At 36.5% G+C, this 20,404-nt stretch overlaps 1 protein-coding gene across 7 annotated transcripts in view; it reads right to left on the reverse strand.

Annotated features, from left to right (window-relative positions):
* Nucleotides 1-20,404, reverse strand: part of NFAT5 (nuclear factor of activated T cells 5) — a 122,346-nt gene that overhangs the window by 36,083 nt on the left and 65,859 nt on the right. For 6 of the 7 annotated variants that reach the window (XM_038538472.1, XM_038538471.1, XM_038538470.1 and 3 more), the window contains 3 exons: nucleotides 14,811-15,003; nucleotides 11,809-11,999; nucleotides 9,607-9,779 (listed from right to left, as the gene is read on the reverse strand). In XM_038538472.1, the coding sequence (XP_038394400.1) occupies nucleotides 9,607-9,779; nucleotides 11,809-11,999; nucleotides 14,811-15,003 (557 nt within the window). Of the gene's footprint in view, nucleotides 1-9,606; nucleotides 9,780-11,808; nucleotides 12,000-14,810; nucleotides 15,004-20,201; nucleotides 20,320-20,404 lie in introns of those variants that run through there. The other variant, XM_038538475.1, reaches the window with a different exon arrangement.

A 20,404-nucleotide genomic window follows, 5' to 3' on the forward strand; every position in this document is an offset into this window, starting at 1 on the left:
CAAGATAATTTAACTTTTAACTTTTGATCTTAAAAGGTCTTTTCTATTAAAAAGTTTAATGGTTACCGAAGAGCTAGACACCATACCAAACAGAACTAAAGTCACTATAAGCATTAACTATTTTATTTTTATCTTTAAGTAATTAGTAAGCCAGCTCTTGAAAGTGATCACATTGCTTAAAAAATTGTAACACAAAAAAAGCAGCCACTTTTCTGGTATTATAAAAACAATGTGCTTCTAGATGCTTTTCAAATACTAGCTTCAAAAATAAAGCTGAAAAAAATTAATGAATGTCTGAATACTGAAAAATAACAGAGCAAATATTTCATTGTGCCAAAAGAATTAGTAAGCTTTTTAAAAATGTCTGTGAAGAGAAGGAAAGTTTACTCAATGTTACGATCCTTTTCCTAAAGTTGTGGGATACACAGAAATAACGGAGTTAGAAACTTGTTAAATTCAGTCCGATTTAATCCAATACACGTTATGGTGAAGAAAGCTAAAATTAATTTTGCTATATTTTTAAAAATTAGCATAGAAGGGTAGATACTAAAAAATATGAAAATTGATATTTTTAATTTGCTATAGTATCACCAAATAATATAAACAATATAAAAGGGAATAATTCTTTCATCCCCTTAAAAACAAACAAAAACAGAGAATAGGTCCAGTAGTCATTGTTAAACAAGTAAAAGCAGGACTTCTTTTTTCAATGTCACAAAGCACATAAATACTGGCAATAGGCCTTCTTTCCATGGAGTGTCTCTAGCTCGAAGATCAAGTGTCTGTTTCCTCTCCTCCCTTCTACCTCTATCACCCTTTTGGCCCCTCTTCCTCTTTTACCTCCTCTCATCTTCCTGTTTCCTTTTATCTCCCATTCCAATTCTAACCCTTCTTACTAACCTATTTCCTTTTCACCTCTCTCTCTATTCCAATTGCTCAAACATGTCAAAAAGGTTATATTCATGGAAATAAACATAAACCAGGAACCTGTAATGAAACATTCTTATTATTAATTTTTTAAATAAAAAGACTTTGGAGGCCCTTTGCTTCACTGTGTCTTATTTATATGTTTACTTTTCCTTTTCCCTCATATCCCTACTCCAAAGGCTAAGTGCAACCCTCAGGCTCCCTAAAGTAGTCAGGTTAAAATTCAAATTATTTAGCTCAACACACATGTCTCTATAAAACAGATCTTGCCAGGGTCTAGTAGCTTCAAATCTTACCACTTCTTCATAGTATCTTTTTCTTTCTTTCTTTCTTTTTTTTTTTTTTTTTTTTTTTTGAGAGGCAGAGAAAGAATCTTAAGTAGGCTTCATGCCCAGCGCCAAGCCTGACTAGGGGCTCAATCTCACGACCCTGAAATCATAACCTGAGCTGAAATCAAGAGTTGGACACTTAACTAACTAAGCTACCCAGGCACCCCTCAACCTCTTTTTAATTCCCTTGAAAGAAGCATATGCTTTCATTGAGTGTATTTATACACCCTTACCTTTGCCTACAATGACCTTCATCTAAACCCTGTTCTGCCTGGTTTGCTTCTATTTGTCCTTCAACACACAGCACAAGTTTTACCATCTCCAAAACAAGATGTTCTTTTTTTCTAATGTTTCTCCTGTACCCTATTCACACATCTGCTATAGTCTTTATATCATTTTATAATAGGAAACTTACTTATCTGTTTTTTTTTTTCTCTAGCCTGCTAGAGTAAGTTCCTTAAGCTATCACATCTTTATTTCCAGAATTGGGTATGTTTTAACTATCCCTTTAATTAGCTATGAAGTTTTCCCCAAACCTTTGGAGATTCTGATTTAAATAAGTGTTTGTTTGTTTGTTTGTTTTTAATTTTAAATGCACCACAGAAGACTCTAACAGCCAAGGTTGAGAAGCAACACATTTATATTGAATAAAATGACTGACTGAATGGAAATAAGGCAGTATTTTGTTAGAATACAGTACTGTTTCTATGGAGTAAATTGTAACCCCAATAAGAACAACTTTGACTCAGGGCGTGATCCCAGGGTCCAGGACTGAGTCCCACATTGGGCTCTCTGTGAGGAGCCTGCTTCTCCCTCTGCTTGTGTCTCTGCCTCTCTCTCCGTGTCTCTCATGAATAAATAAAATCTTAAAAAAAGAAAAATTAGTCAAAATTACTGGGGAACAGAGATAAAATGATGATAAAATCCAGGGAGTTCAGTTCCTTTTGATATTTTCAGAAAAATGTTAAAACAGGGAGTAGCAGTACAGAGAAATTTTTTTTTTAAACCGTATCCTGTGAGTCATAAATGGATTTCAAAGAAATGTTAAACAAGAAACTGTCTACTATATGATCCAGGAATTCTACCTACTCCAAGGTATATACTCAAGAGAAATGAAACTACATACCCACACAAAAACCTGTACATATATGTTCACAGAAGCGTTATTCATAACCAAAAGTTGGTAACAACCCCTATGCCCATGAGTGGATGAATGGATAGACAAATTGTGGTATATCCAATAATGGAATACCATTCAGCCATAAAAAGGAATGAAGTACCTGGTATGTGCTACATTATCAATGAACCTTGAAAACATGCTAAGAGAAAGAAACCAGATAAAAAGGCCACATACTGGATGATCCCATTTATATGAAATGTTCAGAATAAGTGAATCCATAGAGACAGAATGTAGAAGAGTGGTTTCCAGGGTCTAGGGTAACAGGGGAATGGTGAGTGACTCCTAAGAAGTATAGGAGGTTTCTTTTTGGTGGTGATAAAAATGTTCTAAAAGGGTGCCTGGGTGGCTCAGTCAGCTAACCATCTGCCTTTGACTCCGGTCAAGAGCCTGGAGTCCTAGAATCAGGCCCTGCATTGGGTACTTTGCTCAGTGGGGAACCTACTTCTCCCTCTCCCTCTGCCTGCCGCTCCCCCTGCTTATACTCTCTCTCCTTCTTTCTCTGTTAAATAAATAAATAAATAAATAAATAAATAAATAAATAAATAAATAAATAAATAAATAAAATCTTTTTAAAAAGTTCTAAAATTAGGTAATGGTGATGGTCATACAACTTTGTGAATATGATTAAACTGTACACATTAAAAGGCTTAACTGTGGGCAGCCTGCGTGGCTCAGTGGTTTAGTGCCGCCTTCAGCCCGGGGCCTGATCCTGGAGACCCAGGATCGAGTTCCGTGTCAGGCTCCCTGCATGGAGCCTGCTTTTCCCTCTGCCTGTCTTCTGTCTCTCTGTTTCTCATGAATAAATAAAAAAAATTTTCTTTAAAAAAATAAATAAATAAATAAAAGGCTTAACTGCATGGTATGTAAATTATATCTCAGTAAGCCATTATAAAAGAAAAAAGAAACTGTCTACTCTGGGACAGAAAGCATGAACCTAAATTGTATGTAAATTTAAGATATAAATGCCATATGCCAATACCCTAATTATAATCTATACAATTTAAGGGATCCCTGGGTGGCGCAGTGGTTTAGCGCCTGCCTTTGGCCCAGGGCGGGATCCTGGAGACCTGGGATCGAATCCCACGTCAGGCTCCCGGTGCATGGAGCCTGCTTCTCCCTCTGCCTATGTCTCTGCCTCTCTCTCTCTCTCTGTGTGACTATCAATAAATAAAAAAAAAATAAAATAAAAAAAAATAATCTATACAATTTAAGAAGTATATCCACTATTACGTTACGGTTGATTAAAATAAAATCTTTCTGGGCAGCCCCAGTGGCGCAGCGGTTTGGCGCCGCCTGCAGCCTGGGGTGTGATCCTGCAGACCTGGGATGGAGTCCCATGTCGGGCTCCCTGCATGGAGCCTGCTTCTGCCTCTGCCTGTGTCTCAGTCTCTCTCTCTGAATAAAATAAATAAATCTTAAAAAAAAAAAAAACATACTTCTAAAAAAAAATCAAATAAATAAAATCTTTCCTATATTCTATAGTAGGTATCAGCCCAAAACAACCAACTACAAAAACATCAGATTATCTCTTACCTACCATTTCCTACACTGAACAGTTTTGTCCCTATTACATAAAAAGTGAAACTAATCACTTCTATTTTATTAATAACACAGAATTTTGTCAAGATCAAATGGGATAACATAGTACTACTATTAATAGGAAACTCCATTAGATTAATACCAGAGGGCAGCTTGGGTGGCTCAGCAGTTTAGTGTCGCCTTCAGCCCAGGGCATGATCCTGGAGACCTGGGATCGAGTCCCACATCAGGCTCCCTGCATGGGGCCTGCTTTTCCCTCTGCCTGTGTCTCTGCCTCTCTCTCTCTCTCTCTCTCTCTCTCACAAATAAATACATAAAATCTTAAAAAAAAAAAAAAGATTAATACTAGAGAGGAGGAATTTTTTAACTACAGAGAAGTGGGAACCAGCACTTGGGCATGGTTAGCTTAGTCTTCTTGCCTACCTCTTCTGCAACTGCCTACATGCATAAAACATACATTTTAGATGGTCTGTGCCAGTTGATAAGAGGCCTCCAATTGTGGAAGGTTGCTCTCGCTGGGTTGATAGATATATCCTACCATGCAATGAAAAAGTCCTTTTGCAAACAGTTTTATTAGTAAGTCAAGTTAGTATTATCATCTCAATTTCTCTAACTCCTATGTGTCTAATTCTAAATACAAGGGAAACATGTATTTATTAACTTTCTAAGTAAGACCTCAGCATACATGAAAGTGCTTTATAAACCATACAGTATAACAAGGATAAAAAAAATACTATAAAAAGTAATATTGAAGTTAATACCTTTTCCTGTATATCTATTATTTTAATAAAAATAATTAAAAAGTAATAAAAAAATTTAAAATATTTCATTTTGTTGTCAGTTTAAAAAGACTGACCAATCTACACACTGCTGGGCAACATATTTAATGAAAACTTGGGACACCTGGGTGGCTCAGTGGTTGAGCATGTGCCTTTGGCTCAGGGCGTGATCCCAGATCCTGGGATTGAGTCACGGATGAGGCTCCCTGCATGGAGCCTGCTTCTCCTCCCTCTGCCTATGTCTCTGCCTCTCTCTGTGTGTCTCTCATGAATAAATTAATAAAATCTTAAAAAAAAAAAAAAAGAAAGAAAACCCATGAAGATCAAGTAAAATTATATTCTGAACATAGAATGATGACATTCATTACATAAGATGATAGGTCTTCAAAAAAAAAACAAGTCACTGAACCATTAGGAATGTACAGATCAGGAGGCTAAGGGGTATCTGTCTGGCTCTGTTAGAAGAGCATGAGACTCTTGATTTCAGGTCGTAACTTCAAGCCCCAAGTTGGGGGTAGAAATACTTAAAAAAATTTTAAAAAAGGAGGCTTAGAGGGGATCCCTGGGTGGCGCAGCGGTTTGGCGCCTGCCTTTGGCCCATGGCGCAATCCTGGAGACCCGGGATCGAATCCCACGTCGGGCTCCCGGTGCATGGAGCCTGCTTCTCCCTCTGCCTGTGTCTCTGCCTCTCTCTCTCTCTCTCTCTCTGTGTGTGACTATCATAAATAAAAAAAAAAATTAAAAAGAAAAAGGAGGCTTAGACTCTTGCCCTAAGATTAGCTCTAATTGATATTCATAGAAATTACTATTAGAAATATTTTAAGCTAGTTATATAGTTTAAGAAAAAAAAACCCTGTTTGCATGAAATTCAGTGAACATTAATAAATATGAAAACTATCACGTAAACATACGTGATAGTATGTTTATAGCAAATTAAAAGTATGTTCTTCTTGCAAGTGATTTTTTAATTTAAATATTAATTGACATATATTCAATGTTACATTAGTGTACAATATAATGATTTAACAACTCTTTACCTTATGCTATGCTCACCATGAGTATAGCTACTATCTGTCATCATGCAACACTATTATAACACTACTGACTATATTCCCCTATGCTGTATCTTTTATTTGATTTCATTCTGTAACTGAAATCCTGGATCTTCCCCTCCCTTTTATCCATCTTGCTCATCCCCCAGCCACCTGGCTACCACATCAATTTGTTCTCTGTATTTATAGGTCTTATTCTTTTTGTTTATTCACATGTTTTGTTTTTAGATGCTACATGTAAGTGAAATCATATGGTACTTTCTCTGACTTTTTTAACTCAGCATAATACCCTGTAGATTCATCTATGTTGTCACAAATGGCAAGACTATATCCTTTTAGGTACTCCTTTCTTTCAAAAAAAGTACTGCTCATGTTTATCTAATCTAGTCTCTCTAAGCAAAAAGAAAGTGACAAATAGTCAACTAAAGGAATAAAAAAATATCCAATACCTCCGTAATAAATGACTTCTACAAAAAAAAAGGAAGGGACAATATAGGTAATTCAAGTAAAATCCCGCAATATGAACTCAGATCTCTTTTCTTAATTCATAAGAAGTCTAAATTACATAATATAAACCTCCTAGGTAGAGGAAACAGTTCACTAACATAATCTCTTTCTGTAACCATCCAGAGGCGATGGCTAGGATGAAATGAATTTTTTAAACTTGGCATCAGCACTGCAATTTTAATTGATTATAACGGCAATGTAGCATAGTGGTTAAAAGCAAAGGCTCTAAATCCTGGTCTTAAGATTTACTAGCTATGTGACCTTGAGGGAGTTATTTAATCTCTTTAAATATCAGTTTCATCAACTGTAGAATGAAATCCATATCTGGTAACAGAGAGGACTGAATGATACAATGCTTATAAAGTGTTTAACAAAATCCCAGCATATAGTCAGAGCTCAAAACATGCTAACTTTTATCACTGGTGTATATCCTTTCCACTGTGTGGTGCTGCTTCTTAGGGCCATTAAATCCACCCCACACATCACCTCCCAGAGAGATATACTTCTTTGCCTTGTGGACAATATTACCATTAATAGTGATAATTAAGAAATGATAATAATTGCAGGTGAAATAGTTCAGAAAATTATGTTTTCTAGTTCTTTTGTATTTTCTACAATCTTTAGCCAGTTATATTTATACTTCAATAATACCTTAATGAAAAATAAAATGAAGAAATGATTAACACACTAACGAAAGAACAAATAATTAAAGTTGGCAACGATTTCTCGGTTTCTGCTGAAGCAGTATAATCTGAATTATCTAGCCATCTCCTGGCTCTGGGCTTCAGAGAGTGGCTACAGTCATGCTCAAAGTATTAGATCACTTTAAAAAAGAAGTGCAAATATACCACTAAAATTGGAAATTCATCCTAGTAAGATTCAAGCTGGGACATATTGTGAATTATAGTAAATCCAGAATTGGAGCACCCCAATTAGAAAAGCTTTAGGGACGTTTGGGTGGCTCAGTGGCTGAGCATCTGCCTTTAGCTCAGGGCATGATCCGGGGTCCGAGAATATAGTTCCTCAATGGGCTCCCTTAGGGGAGTCGGTTTCTCCCTCCACCTCTGTCTCTGCCTCTCTCGGTGTCTCTCATGAATAAATAAGTAAAATCTTAAAAAAAGGAAAAAAAAGCTTTAGAATTCAATAAACCATCTACAGATTATTTATTTTGTGCCTATCTAAATGCAACAGAATGGAAATGGAATCTACGATCTCTAAAAGCAGTCTATTTATAACTGTACATCACACGGAAATGGCCCAAGGAAATACCAGTATCAACAGAAATTTGTCATAATAATGAAAAATAGAGAAATCCAACTGAACTTTTTTTTTAAAGAATTTTTTTTTTTTAAGATTTTATTTATTCATGATAGTCACAGAGAGAGAGAGAGAGAGGCAAAGACACAGGCAGAGCGAGAAGCAGGCTCCATGCAGGGAGCCCGACGTGGGATTCGATCCTGGGTCTCCAGGATCGCGCCCTGGGCCAAAGACAGGCACCAGACAGGCACCAAACAGCTGCGCCACCCAGGGATCCCCCAACTGAACTCTCTTGAGATGAGAAAGATACATTAGTACTTAAAAAAAATTCGGTGTTTGATAAGCTTAAAGTACGGTTATATAGTCATTTCTGAGATGAATTAAAAGAAAGGGAAAAATAAGAATTACAAAGGATAAAACAATTCGACAAAACTAAAATACATTAACAAAGGTTTTGTAACTGTCCTAGGAGTAGTGGTTGTAATATCCAAAACAACCCAAAGGAGAGTCAACTGAATGGATGGATCTGAGTCTCTTCTGCTCTTCTGAATTCAGGTATAAATTATAAAAACACAATGCCCAAGAAAATTACAATCAATGAAAATTTTCTTTTTTTAAAATATATTTTATTTATTTATTCATGAGAGACAGAGAGAGAGAGAGAGACAGAGACAGAGACACAGGCAGAGAGAGAAGCAGGCTCCATGCAGGGAGCCCCATGTGGGACCCCATCCCAGGACTCCAGGATCGTGCCCTGGGTTGAAGGCGAGACTAAACCACTGAGCCACCGGGGGTTCCCACAATGAAAATTTTCTGAAGTGATACTTAAGGGAAAATTTTTCCTATTTATTATTTGTAATAATATTCCTTATAGGGAAACTAGAATATATGATTGAATCTAAACACACAAACACACACACACACACACACGTCATTCATTTACTTTCCATGCCAAGATTAGCAAAATAAGAATTTCATTTCTCACTTCCCAACACTATAATTTAATGCTATAATTTGTAATCAGAACTCCGACTGCTATATATTCTCAAAGTTCTGCTTATCTTAGTATTTCTTACATTCTAATAGAAAACAGACTTAGGATTAAAGCAACTTATCAATTCTTTGGCTTTCCAATTTACTTCATAAATCATTCAGGGTACTTTTTCTTTTCTTTAAGAAGGCTCCATGCCCAGCATGGAGCCCAATGGCAGGACTTTGACTCATGAACCTGAAATCAAGACCTGAGCTGATACCAAGTTGGAAGCTTAACCAAGGGCCACCCAGGTGCCCCTAAAGTACATTTTTTTAAAGATTTTATTTATTTATTAATGAGAGACACACAGAGAGAAAGGTAGAGACACAGGCAGAGGGAGAAGCAGGCCCCAGGCAGGGAGCCCGATGTAGGACTCAATCCTGGGTCTCCAGGATCATGCCCTGGGCTGAAGGCGGCGCTAAACTGCTGAGCCACCCAGGCTGTCCTAAAGTACATTTTTTTTAATAAAAAAAAAATTTTAAACTAGGCTACACACCTAATTTGGGGGGTTTGAATTCACAACTCTGAGATCAAGAGTCGCATGCTCTAGTGACTGAGCCAGCCAGGCGTCACCTCAAATTACTTTTAAAATCAGTTCAGGATGATAATAGGGAACTACAAAATGTTACCACCTTTAGAATTTTATTTATCCACCTTTAGACTAAAAAAATCTGACTATAGCTTTTAAAATGTTTCAAGTTTTGGGATCCCTGGGTGGCTCAGTGGTTTAGCACCTGCCTTCACCCCAGGGAGTCCCGAGATCGAGTCACACATCAGGCTCCCTGCATGGAGCCTGCTTCTCTGCCCCCCCCCCACCTCTCTGTGTGTCTCTCATAAATAAATAAAAAATAAATAAATAAATAAATAAATAAATAAATAAATAAATAAATAAATAAAATCTTTAAAAATAATAAAATGTTTCAAGTTTTGCATGATCACAAATTTAGAGATGTCTGAAAATTAACAGAAAATGAAAAAAATCAATATATATTTTCTTACTTACTACATAAAATCGGAGAAGAGGGTGTTTGCAGTGTCAAAGTGGAGCCATCTTTCCTTGTGATGTTAACTCTAAAAACCAATCTGGCACGAGTGCTTTTTTTCTTGGAACCAGCAATTCCTATTCTGGCTTCAACATCAGCATTCCTCAATTTCAATATTCCTACACAGTCCACCCTAGCACAGAAAAAAAGACATTAACTGATATTTTCTGTTGTATAAATAGTACAATATTCTTAACCAAATAATTTTTTTTTTTTTTTTTAAGAGGGGGAACAACAGAGGAAGAGAGAATCTTAAGCAGGTTCTACACCCAGTGGGTAGCCTGACAGGGGCTCAATCTCACAACCCTGAGATCATGACCTGAGCTGAAATCAAGAGTCAGATGTTTAACTGACTGAGCCACCCAGGTGCCCCCCAAAATAAGTTTCTTTAAAAAAAATTGCTAATTATTAGTTTTTTGAATATGTAATACAATCATAAGTTTCCAAATTTAAAAAGTACAGAAGGGTGAATTCTGAATATTCATAATTCTTAATCTTGTCAACTTTTCATTTATAATGCTAATGGAAAAAATAGTAAAGTAAAATCACTATTTCAAAACCTGAACACAAGTAATGGTTTACAAGAAATACTTCCGCCGTTTTTAAATTTTAATTTTTTTTAAAGTATGCTCTACACAGAATGTGGGGCTCAAATTCACGACCCTGAGATCAAGAGCTAGTCAGGCACCCCAACAGCCATTTAAAAAAAATAAATGTATCCTCTCTGCAGCTAATTCAGATATTAAAATAGAGGGAAAGAATTTTACCTAAAAACAAGCAAACAAAACTAGCAACTATCCCCAAAAAGAACAGAACAAAAAAAAAAAAAAAAAAAGAACAGAACACTATACAGCCATTAAATTATATGCTTTTAAAGTAATACTTACTATATGGAAAATGCTGATGGTAAGTGAAAGTAAGGTTACAAAACAGTGGGTACAGTATTATTTCAATGTTATCCAAAAAAAAAAAAAAAAAAAAGGATGGAAAGACACATATCAAAATAGTGGTTATTTCTGGGACGTTGGCGTTTGGTATGTTTTTAGCTTTTTATTATTATTCATTTTTCTTTTTGTTTTTTATTTTTCTGTATTTTCAACTTATAATGAATAAGCACTATTTTTGTAATAAATAACTTTTCCTTTCTTCCTCTATATACACTTATTTTTATAATTTTCAAAAGTTAAAAAATAAGCCTTTATTAAATATTCTTCAAAATTTCCCTTTCTAATTAACCTCTTACTAACCTATTCAAAATGGCTTTCAAAAGGGAATTGAAAATAGAGAAATGTCTTAGCTATCCAATACAAATAATTACAACATAAGTTTACCCCTTTTCAATATATTTGCTGTTTTTATGGTTCAACTTTAGGATTAAAGGACCTTAATAAAATCCTTAAGGGGAAAAAGTTTTTTTTTTTTTTTTTTTTTTTAAATTTTTTTTTATTTATGATAGTCACACAGAGAGAGAGAGAGAGAGGCAGAGACATAGGCAGAGGGAGAAGCAGGCTCCATGCACCGGGAGCCCGACGTGGGATTCGATCCCGTGTCTCCAGGATCGCACCCTGGGCCAAAGGCAGGCGCTAAACTGCTGCGCCACCCAGGGATCCCAAAGGGAAAAAGTTTTTAATTTAAATCATTAACACTTCCAATAGGTTTTAGGCAATGAAAATCCATAAGATGAAAAAGCCCCAGAACATTCCTTTTTAAAAAAGGAAAATAAAAACAGAAGGTGAATTTAGAACAGCAATATGCTTTTTCACATCAAGATGGGTCAAGGTACCATGAATGGTCTCTGTCAAAGAGTTTCTAATATAAACACTATGAGCACAATTTAGGAAAGCAAATCTAATCGTCTGTCATTTTTATTTTTTAATGTTACTTTTATTAACCCAAGTAAGTCCATATTATTTTCAAAAAAGCTAGCATTCCACCTGGCTTTTATTTCCTTGCCTTTCATCACGGGAATTCCAATGCAAAGGGCAAAAAGAGTTCATTTTAACCCATTACCATTCTGTAATAATCTATTTTTGTACTTGTAATGTTTAAAATATTTTAATAAAATACTCAAAATCTTCCTTTTTTACATTAGAAACTAAAATTTTTTTGATGCCACTGTAAAGGTGTAATATATACTGAAAAACTGTTTCCTAAGTACTTACGCCAGTGTCATGTTGTTGCTTGGATCAAGACCAACTTCTATAACAGTAGTGCCTTCAATGTCCACTTCTTTACAGGGAGTTGTATTTCGCCCAGTTACCCTACAGGCCTGATAAAATCCATGTGGTTTCACTCGACCAGAGTCATTGCCCACAAACACCTGCAACACTACTGGCTCATTATGGCCTTCCAGCTGGAATGAGATAACATGGAATATAAACACTAATTAGCCTTTCAAATAATCTAATTGTCAAATCAAACACTTAAGACCAAGTTCTATATTTATAACTAGACAACAATAAATAATTTAAATCCTTAAGAAGAATAAAAGTACATTATTTTCATAAAAAAGGAGAATTGGGGGATCCCTGGGTGGCGCAGCGGTTTGGCGCCTGCCTTTGGCCCAGGGCGCCATCCTGGAGACCCGGGATCGAATCCCACGTCGGGCTCCCGGTGCATGGAGCCTGCTTCTCTCTCTGCCTGTGTCTCTCCCTCTCTCTCTCTCTCTGTGACTATCATAAATAAATTAAAAAAAAAAAAAAAAAAAAGGAGAGTTGGCTAAGTTTCTGCAGGAAATCATAAGTTTTAATTCTGTAATAATCATACTTTGATTAAAATTTATGTTTAATGATAAATTATCATTTATAATTAACTTGTACAACCAGATGCAAATGAATACACAGTCCTTTAGGTATTTATAAATTTATAGACTGCCAAAGCATGCAGGTTTCTCAAAATATACCACCACCACTGGTGGAAAATTCACTAAACTGTGTTAGTGGCATCGCTAGCATCATCATCAAAAGAGTACATATACTGAATTTTTCTCTTTTAAAGCTATTTAAATAGAAAAGTGTTTGAAGTGCAACTGTTTAAATAATAGGGAAATGGAGTATACGCATACATAACATCATGAAATACTGGACCAAAACATAATGGTCTGAAAAACTGTTAGTTCAACCCAGGATCTGTGGGTCCTAACAGGTCTCTAACAAGCCTTCATAAATTTTAATTTGTATGCTGAAGAATAAATAAATATTTAAAACAGCATTTGGGAATAAACAATTCCAATGCAGATTTTTGTTCAGGTTTACAGTTAAACACTGAAGCTTCTAATATAAAATGCCTGAAATCACAAAATAACTTGTACAATGTACACCAAAGTGCATTAAAAAATTCATACATCTTTTCTAAATACTAACCAGTACAGCTAATCTAATCTTTTCTAATACTAACCCAGTATAGCTGTATCTCTGTGAAAAGATATCAAAATGAGGGAAGCAGGGGCAGCCCCGGTGGCTTAGTGGTTTAGTGCCACCTTCAGCCCAGGGCGTGATCCTGAAGACCTGGGATCGAGTTCTGCGTCAGGCTCCCTGCATGGAGCCTGCTTCTCCCTCTGCCTCTCTCTCTCTCTCTCTCTCTAATAAATAAATAAAATCTTAAAAAAAATGAGGGAAATAAGCAGACAAATAACCAATCTACCCAAACTATTAGCAGTATTTGGAACAGTGTCTGGCACATAAAGGGATGCATACTTGTTGAATGAATGAATAAATAAACTTCTGAGATCTGTCAATTCACTCCCTATCACAGGCAATTAATCTAATAATATTTCTGACCAGAGAGTACTTAAACAAAGCATAACTTAAAGTCAGAACTGGGTTAAAAATATTGCCCAAACTATCAATCCATCTGGTTAGACAAATATTTACAAAAAGCACAACTGAAATTTCTTATTTACCTATTATTTGTCCTGAATTTGGGGGATTGAAGATGAACTGGTATGGTAAGTAGCAGAGGGATAGGAATGATGTTGTACACGAGGCTATTAACCCAACCTTAGAAATAGCCATGGATAGGTTTCCTGATCCTAAGATTCTACCATTATTTCATTAAAATTTAAAATGAAAGGCAGTCCAACTGAATACTGTTCAACTAACACATTTTCATAAACTGTATTTTTTTTTTTATGATAGTCACAGAGAGAGAGAGAGAGAGAGAGAGAGAGAGAGAGAGAGAGGCAGAGACATAGGCAGAGGGAGAAGCAGGCTCCATGCACCGGGAGCCCGACGTGGGATTCGATCCCGGGTCTCCAGGATCGCGCCTTGGGCCAAAGGCAGGCGCCAAACCGCTGCGCCACCCAGGGATCCCCATAAACTGTATTTTACAAGAATTTACCACAGACTAGCCAAAAGTCATCATGTTTAATGTTTTATAAGGGGTAGGAACACTTACTAAACATCTCCCATCCACTCTTTTTTGGTTTGTCTTCAAAGAGAAATATTCTTTCTAACAAAGTTTCCCAGATGCTGAAATTTAAGCCCCCTTTTTCCTTCTAAATTCTGAAAAAATGAAGTTTCAGTTGATATCCTATTTCTTAAAGTGAAGACTTAAACTATTTATCAACCAATTCTTTTCTGAGATGAATAGTTGTGATTCCTTTAGCCATCTCAAAAATCTTATTTTCCAAGTTCATAATAATTTCTACAATATTTTTTGAATTCACTTTATTTTTTTTTTATGGTTTTGTTTATTTATTCATGAGAGACACACAGAGAGAGAGGCAGAGACACAGGTAGAGGGAGAAGCAGGCTCCATGCAGGGAGCCGATGTGGGATTCAATCCTGAGACTCCAGGATCACGATCTGAGCCAAGGCAGATGTTCAACTGCTGAGCCACCCAGGCATCCCTTGAATTCACTTTAAAATTTCTTCTTAAATATTAAATTTGGGAAGAATTAAGTATCAGGTTGATACCAATGTCAAATATAAGGGGAACATAATTCATGGTTTCCAGATATTTATCAGAATACTCTCTCACTTCCTCTTTCATCTAAGCTAAAATTTAAATGATATCAAAGTAACAATATAGGCTTCAGTTAGACTTTTGCCTTAATTTCTACTATATATAGCTAGTAATTCTATCATTCTATTGTAGGCAGCTTTTGCTCGTTAAAAACAAAACTGGAGAAAATTCTTTGTATATTGCTAAATAAAATCAGTACCTTTACTGTAGGAAAGCCTTGTTGTGTCCTGTCCTTTACTGAGCCACGGCTACCCTCAGTCAGGTACCGAGCTCGGTGCTGGGTTTCAGGCTGTACAACTATCTTCAGTTCCTTTCCCTCACTTTTAACAGGATACTGTCCACACAACATAGGGCTCTTCTTTACTCCACTTCCTTTTTGGTTTTCCAATGTTCTGGAAAGTCAAAGCACAACATGGAAAAAGTATCAAAAAAGGTTTTTTTTCTACAAAAGTCATCTAAGATGAAGAAACAATAGGCAGTAACATTAAAAACCAATGATTATCTTATTGACAATTTACAGCCTAAGGGAAGATACATTTCATAAGTAAAGTATCTCTTAAAATTCCATAATAAAACTTAACTATACAATGCAAAAATAAAAAATGCATATGAGTGGTAGAAAGAAGGGAGGACAGACTGAATGTAGTAAGCCAGGAATAACAGGTAAGAGAATAGCTGATGTCATTATAACCTTTCACAATGTACTGTAGTCAAAACAAATTTTAAGGCTACAAGATTAATTACTGTCATTTTCTAATCAGACTTCCAAAGCAAAAGAAAAGTGGGGGTAGCAAAAAGAAACAAGCAAAAGACCTTAATAAAACATCTAAAGTACAAGAGGCATACATATTCTTTTGGATATCTTTCTCAGTATAAGATTTTTTTTTTGAAAAAGTAATAAAAAATCAGTGCCCCAATTTTTATTGGAAGTTTAGATTTATTCTAAATAATCTTTCTTAGAAGTGTAATTTTTCATTGTATTTTTATTTGTGATTAAGTAACTAAAATCCTTAGCATATAAAATCTTTATAATCTGGGCTTTACACACAGGCAATCTATTTTTTAAAATTGTATTTCTAGGGGCACCTGGGTGGCTCAGTGGTTGAGCGTCTGCCTTTGGCCCACGGTGTGATCCCGGAGTCCCAGGATCGAATCCCATGTCGGGCTCCCTGTATGGAGCCAGCTTCTCCCTGTGCCTATGTCTCTGCCTCTCTCTCGTCTTTTATGAATAAATAAAATCTTTAATAAAAAACATTGTGTTTCTAATGTTTATAACGCATTTGCTATGTGGAGCATCCAAAGAAAAATATTTCAAATGGTCGTTAGGACTTTAGGCCAACATATTTAACCTGAAGCACTGCAAATATGTGATAAAATAAATATAAAACAATACTACTAGTTTTAACAGATTTAAAATTATCCACGCACAGGGATCCCTGGGTGGCGCAGCGGTTTGGCGCCTGCCTTTGGCCCAGGGCACGATCCTGGAGACCCGGGATCGAATCCCACGTTGGGCTCCTGGTGCATGGAGCCTGCTTCTCCCTCAGCCTATGTCTCTACCCCTCTCTCTCTCTCTCTCTCTCTCTCTGTGACTATCATAAATAAATAAAAATTAAAAAATAAAATAAAATAAAATTATCCACGCACATAAATTTTTTAAAAGATTTTTGTTCATTTGAGACCGTGAGTGAGAGAGAACATAAGCAGGGGGAGGGACAGAGAGAGAGGGAGAAGCAGACTCCCCGCTGACCTGGGAGTGGGGAGCCTGATGCACAGTTCGATCCCAGGACCCCGGGATCATGACCTGAGCTAAAAGCAGGTAATCAACTGAGCCATCCAGTACGTTTTAGAAAAGAGTCAGGTGCTCCTGGGTAGCTTAGTTGGTTAAGCACTGGGCTCTTGGTTTTTGGCTCAGGTTATGATCTCAGGGTCATGAGACTGAGCTCTGCGCTGGGTTCTGGGCTCAGTGGGGAATCTGCCTGAGATTCTCTCCTTCTCCCCCTCCCCTTCCCCCACTTAAATGAATAGATTAAATCATAAAAATACAATAAATAAAAGTCATGCCCTATAATGCTTTTTGTAGAACTCACACTGAAAATATAGGAGACAATAGAGGACTATGGACAAAAAACTCCAAAAGCAAACAGGTCCCAGGAGGAACATTATGACTTCAAACAAAGAAGAGCAATGGTGACTCAACACCAAAGAAACAAACAATCCAATCATGAAATGGGCAAAAGACATGAACAGAAATCTCACAGAGGAAGACATAGACATGGCCAACACGCACATGAGAAAATGCTCTGCATCACTTGCCATCAGGGAAATACAAATCAAAACCACAATGAGATACCACCTCACACCAGTGAGAATGGGGAAAATTAACAAGGCAGGAAACAACAAATGTTGGAGAGCATGCGGAGAAAAGGGAACCCTCTTACACTGTTGGTGGGAATGTGAACTGGTGCAGCCACTCTGGAAAACTGTGTGGAGGTTCCTCAAACAGTTAAAAATAGACCTGCCCTACGACCCAGCAATTGCACTGTTGGGGATTTACCCCAAAGATACAAATGCAATGAAACGCCGGGACACCCGCACCCCGATGTTTATAGCAGCAATGGCCACGATAGCCAAACTGTGGAAGGAGCCTCGGTGTCCAACGAAAGATGAATGGATAAAGAAGATGTGGTTTATGTATACAATGGAATATTACTCAGCTATTAGAAATGACAAATACCCACCATTTGCTTCAACGTGGATGGAACTGGAGGGTATTATGCTGAGTGAAGTCAGTCAGTCGGTGAAGGACAAACATTATATGTTCTCATTCATTTGGGGAATATAAATAATAGTGAAAGGGAATATAAGGGAAGGGAGAAGAAATGTGTGGGAAATATCAGAAAGGGAGACAGAACGTAAAGACTGCTAACTCTGGGAAACGAACTAGGGGTGGTGGAAGGGGAGAAGGGCGGGGGGTGGGAGTGAATGGGTGACAGGCACTGGGGGTTATTCTGTATGTTAGTAAATTGAACACCAATAAAAAATAAATTAAAAAAAAAAAAAAAAGAAGAGCAATGGTGGCTAAGAAGCCTTAAATCTGGCCCTACTGTTTAACCCTCCATCTCTAACCAAGTTGTTGTCTCTATTACCAAAACAAAACAAGGAAATGCTATATGCTCAATGGAACCAGGGACTAGGATGAACCTCATGGCTAGGAAAGGGACAGAAGAATGGAGAAATGAAGGAATGCCAAGGAATGCAGTAAGACTGACAAGGTAAGTGGGGGAGTTCTGAGACCTAACGATGTGCCCTACATCTTCATATTCCCAAAACCTAGCACAATTCCTGAAACCACAGGTGCTGAGAAATTAGTCATTATTTGAAGGCAAATAGAAAAGAGAAAGGAACAAAGAAAGGAAAGAGACGAAAAAAAGAACACCTATAACAGTAAGATGAGAAAGACTGGATCCTAACTGTCCAAGGAATGCCATTCATGTAAGTTTGACATACGTAAGTCAACGATTACCTGTTTAAGTCATTTAAAAGGCCCTAGAAGAATAAATTCTATGAATCAAAGAGTTGAAACTGGAACAACAGGCAATAAATCCTATTTTCCCTTTCATCATTCTGGGTAGAAATTCAAACATCTCCTTTCAATACAACGTGCTCTCCAAAAATTTGCTCTTACTTATGAAAACCTACAATTTTATCATTTGTAACTTATTTTAAAATCAAAACAAAAATATTCACTTCACAGAAACTATGTAAAAACACCTCCCCCCAAATATTCATTGAAAAGAAAATTCAGCAAAATGCTAACAGTACTTGTACTGAGTGACTAGATTATGGATTATTTATTTTCCTCTATTTTTCTGCATTTTTCCAAATGTTTGTAATTAGTATCTATTAATTTTATAATAGAAAAGGCAACAGTTTGAAATATAAGGAAAGTTTAGCATATATCAATGAATTTGGCAAGATACAGTTTTTGTATTCACTTATGCTAGCCAAGCTAATATTTATGAGGATAAACAGATGAACACTATTTTCAGTAAAACAAGATATCTCATTCAGGACGAAGACTGCTGAGTGAGTTGACAAGTATACACATTCTTAAAGAAGAATAGTTCAATGTAACTAAACAACTTCTGAAATGATACTTTTATAAGCCCCAGAACTATCTTTATTCTCTAAGGCTTAAATGTAAACATCTATACATATATATTTAGATCTTTAGACACGTAAAACACATAAAACAAAGAAAATGTCAACTAATTTTAGAAAAGTAGTCAATGAAATTACTAATTTTTCAAGGCATGATGGCTTAAGAACAAACAAGAGAGTAGCAGTTAACTGTATGGGATTTTACTTTTAAATGACATCTAAAAGGTAAATCCACTGTTTTAGCATACTCTATTCAGAAGTCTTTTTGTTGTTGTTTTTTAAAGATCTTTACTTATTCATGAGAGACACAGAGAGAGAGGTAGAGACATAGGCAGAGGGAGAAGCAGGCTCCTCTGGGGAGCCTGATGTGGGACTCAATCCCAGGACCCCGGGATCATGACCTGAGCCAAAGGCAGACACTCAACCACTGAGCCACCCAGGAGTTAAATATCCTTCTGGTTGTCTATGTCACAAAAAATAATTTTCACAACAAAATGCCTAAAAAAGGTTTCATATCAGATGACATCATATCTTAATTTCAAGGAATATCTAGAAGAGATTTAGGGCTACTGATTCTCAGAACATTTAGTTGAATTTAAAAATGACATGGTGAGAAATGTTTAAACACTGAGTAGTTGTTTTTTTTCTTTTAAAGATTTCATTTATTTATTCATGAGAGACACACACAGAGAGAGGCAGAGACACAGGCAGAGGGGGAAGCAGGCTCCATGCAGGGAGCCCGATGTGGGACTCGCTGCCAGGACTCCAGGATCACGCCCTGAGCGGAAGACAGACACTTAACCGCTGAGCCACCCAGGCATCCCAGGACTGAGTAGTTCCTTTTCAAATGATTTTGTTTTCTTAATAAGCTCTTTTATATAACATTTAATTATACAAAAATGCTATTTCCATCTTGAAGATCAATATGCAACATATTTGAGAGTATATTTCCTATAATTTAGCATTTGTAAATTATAAATTTATGACCTAATAGATCTAAGACTATATATATCCTCTCTCTCAAAAGATTTCTAAATTTCTTTCTATTTAAAAAGATTTTATTTATTTGAGAGACAGAGAAAGTACAAGCAGAGGGAGCAGCAGGCAGAGGGAGAGGGAGAAGCAGGCTCCCCACTGAGCAGGGAGCCCAACATGGAGTTTGATCCCAAGACCTTAGGATCATGACCTGAAGACAGACGCTTAACCCACTGAGCCACATAAGTGCCCTTCTTTCATGTTTCTAATACCTTTCTTGTTGAAGAATATAGCACTTTGGCTTGAGATCTTCTTAATTAACTGCTTTGAAAAGCCTATTTTTCTAAATATTTACGAGATTTTATCCTCTCCTCGATATAGTTTCTATAAATTCAAAATTAAAACTTCTTCCATCATTTCTATTTGCTAGTGTCAAATATTTTTCCATTACCTAAGAAGCTGGACATTTCTTCTGCTGCTTGATGAGTTTCTGTTCCATGAATTATTTCATGAGAGATTTTTGTCTTGACAAATGTTATTATACTTTCCCTGGGTAACCTCAAATCATTTCTAAGATATATCTATCATACAAAAGCAGAAGCAGAAAAGATGTAGGTCAAGATACCTCTTTAATAGGAACTGCAAATCATATGT

The sequence above is a fragment of the Canis lupus genome, chromosome 5, assembly GCF_011100685.1.
Source record: "Canis lupus familiaris isolate Mischka breed German Shepherd chromosome 5, alternate assembly UU_Cfam_GSD_1.0, whole genome shotgun sequence".
NCBI lineage: Eukaryota > Metazoa > Chordata > Mammalia > Carnivora > Canidae > Canis > Canis lupus.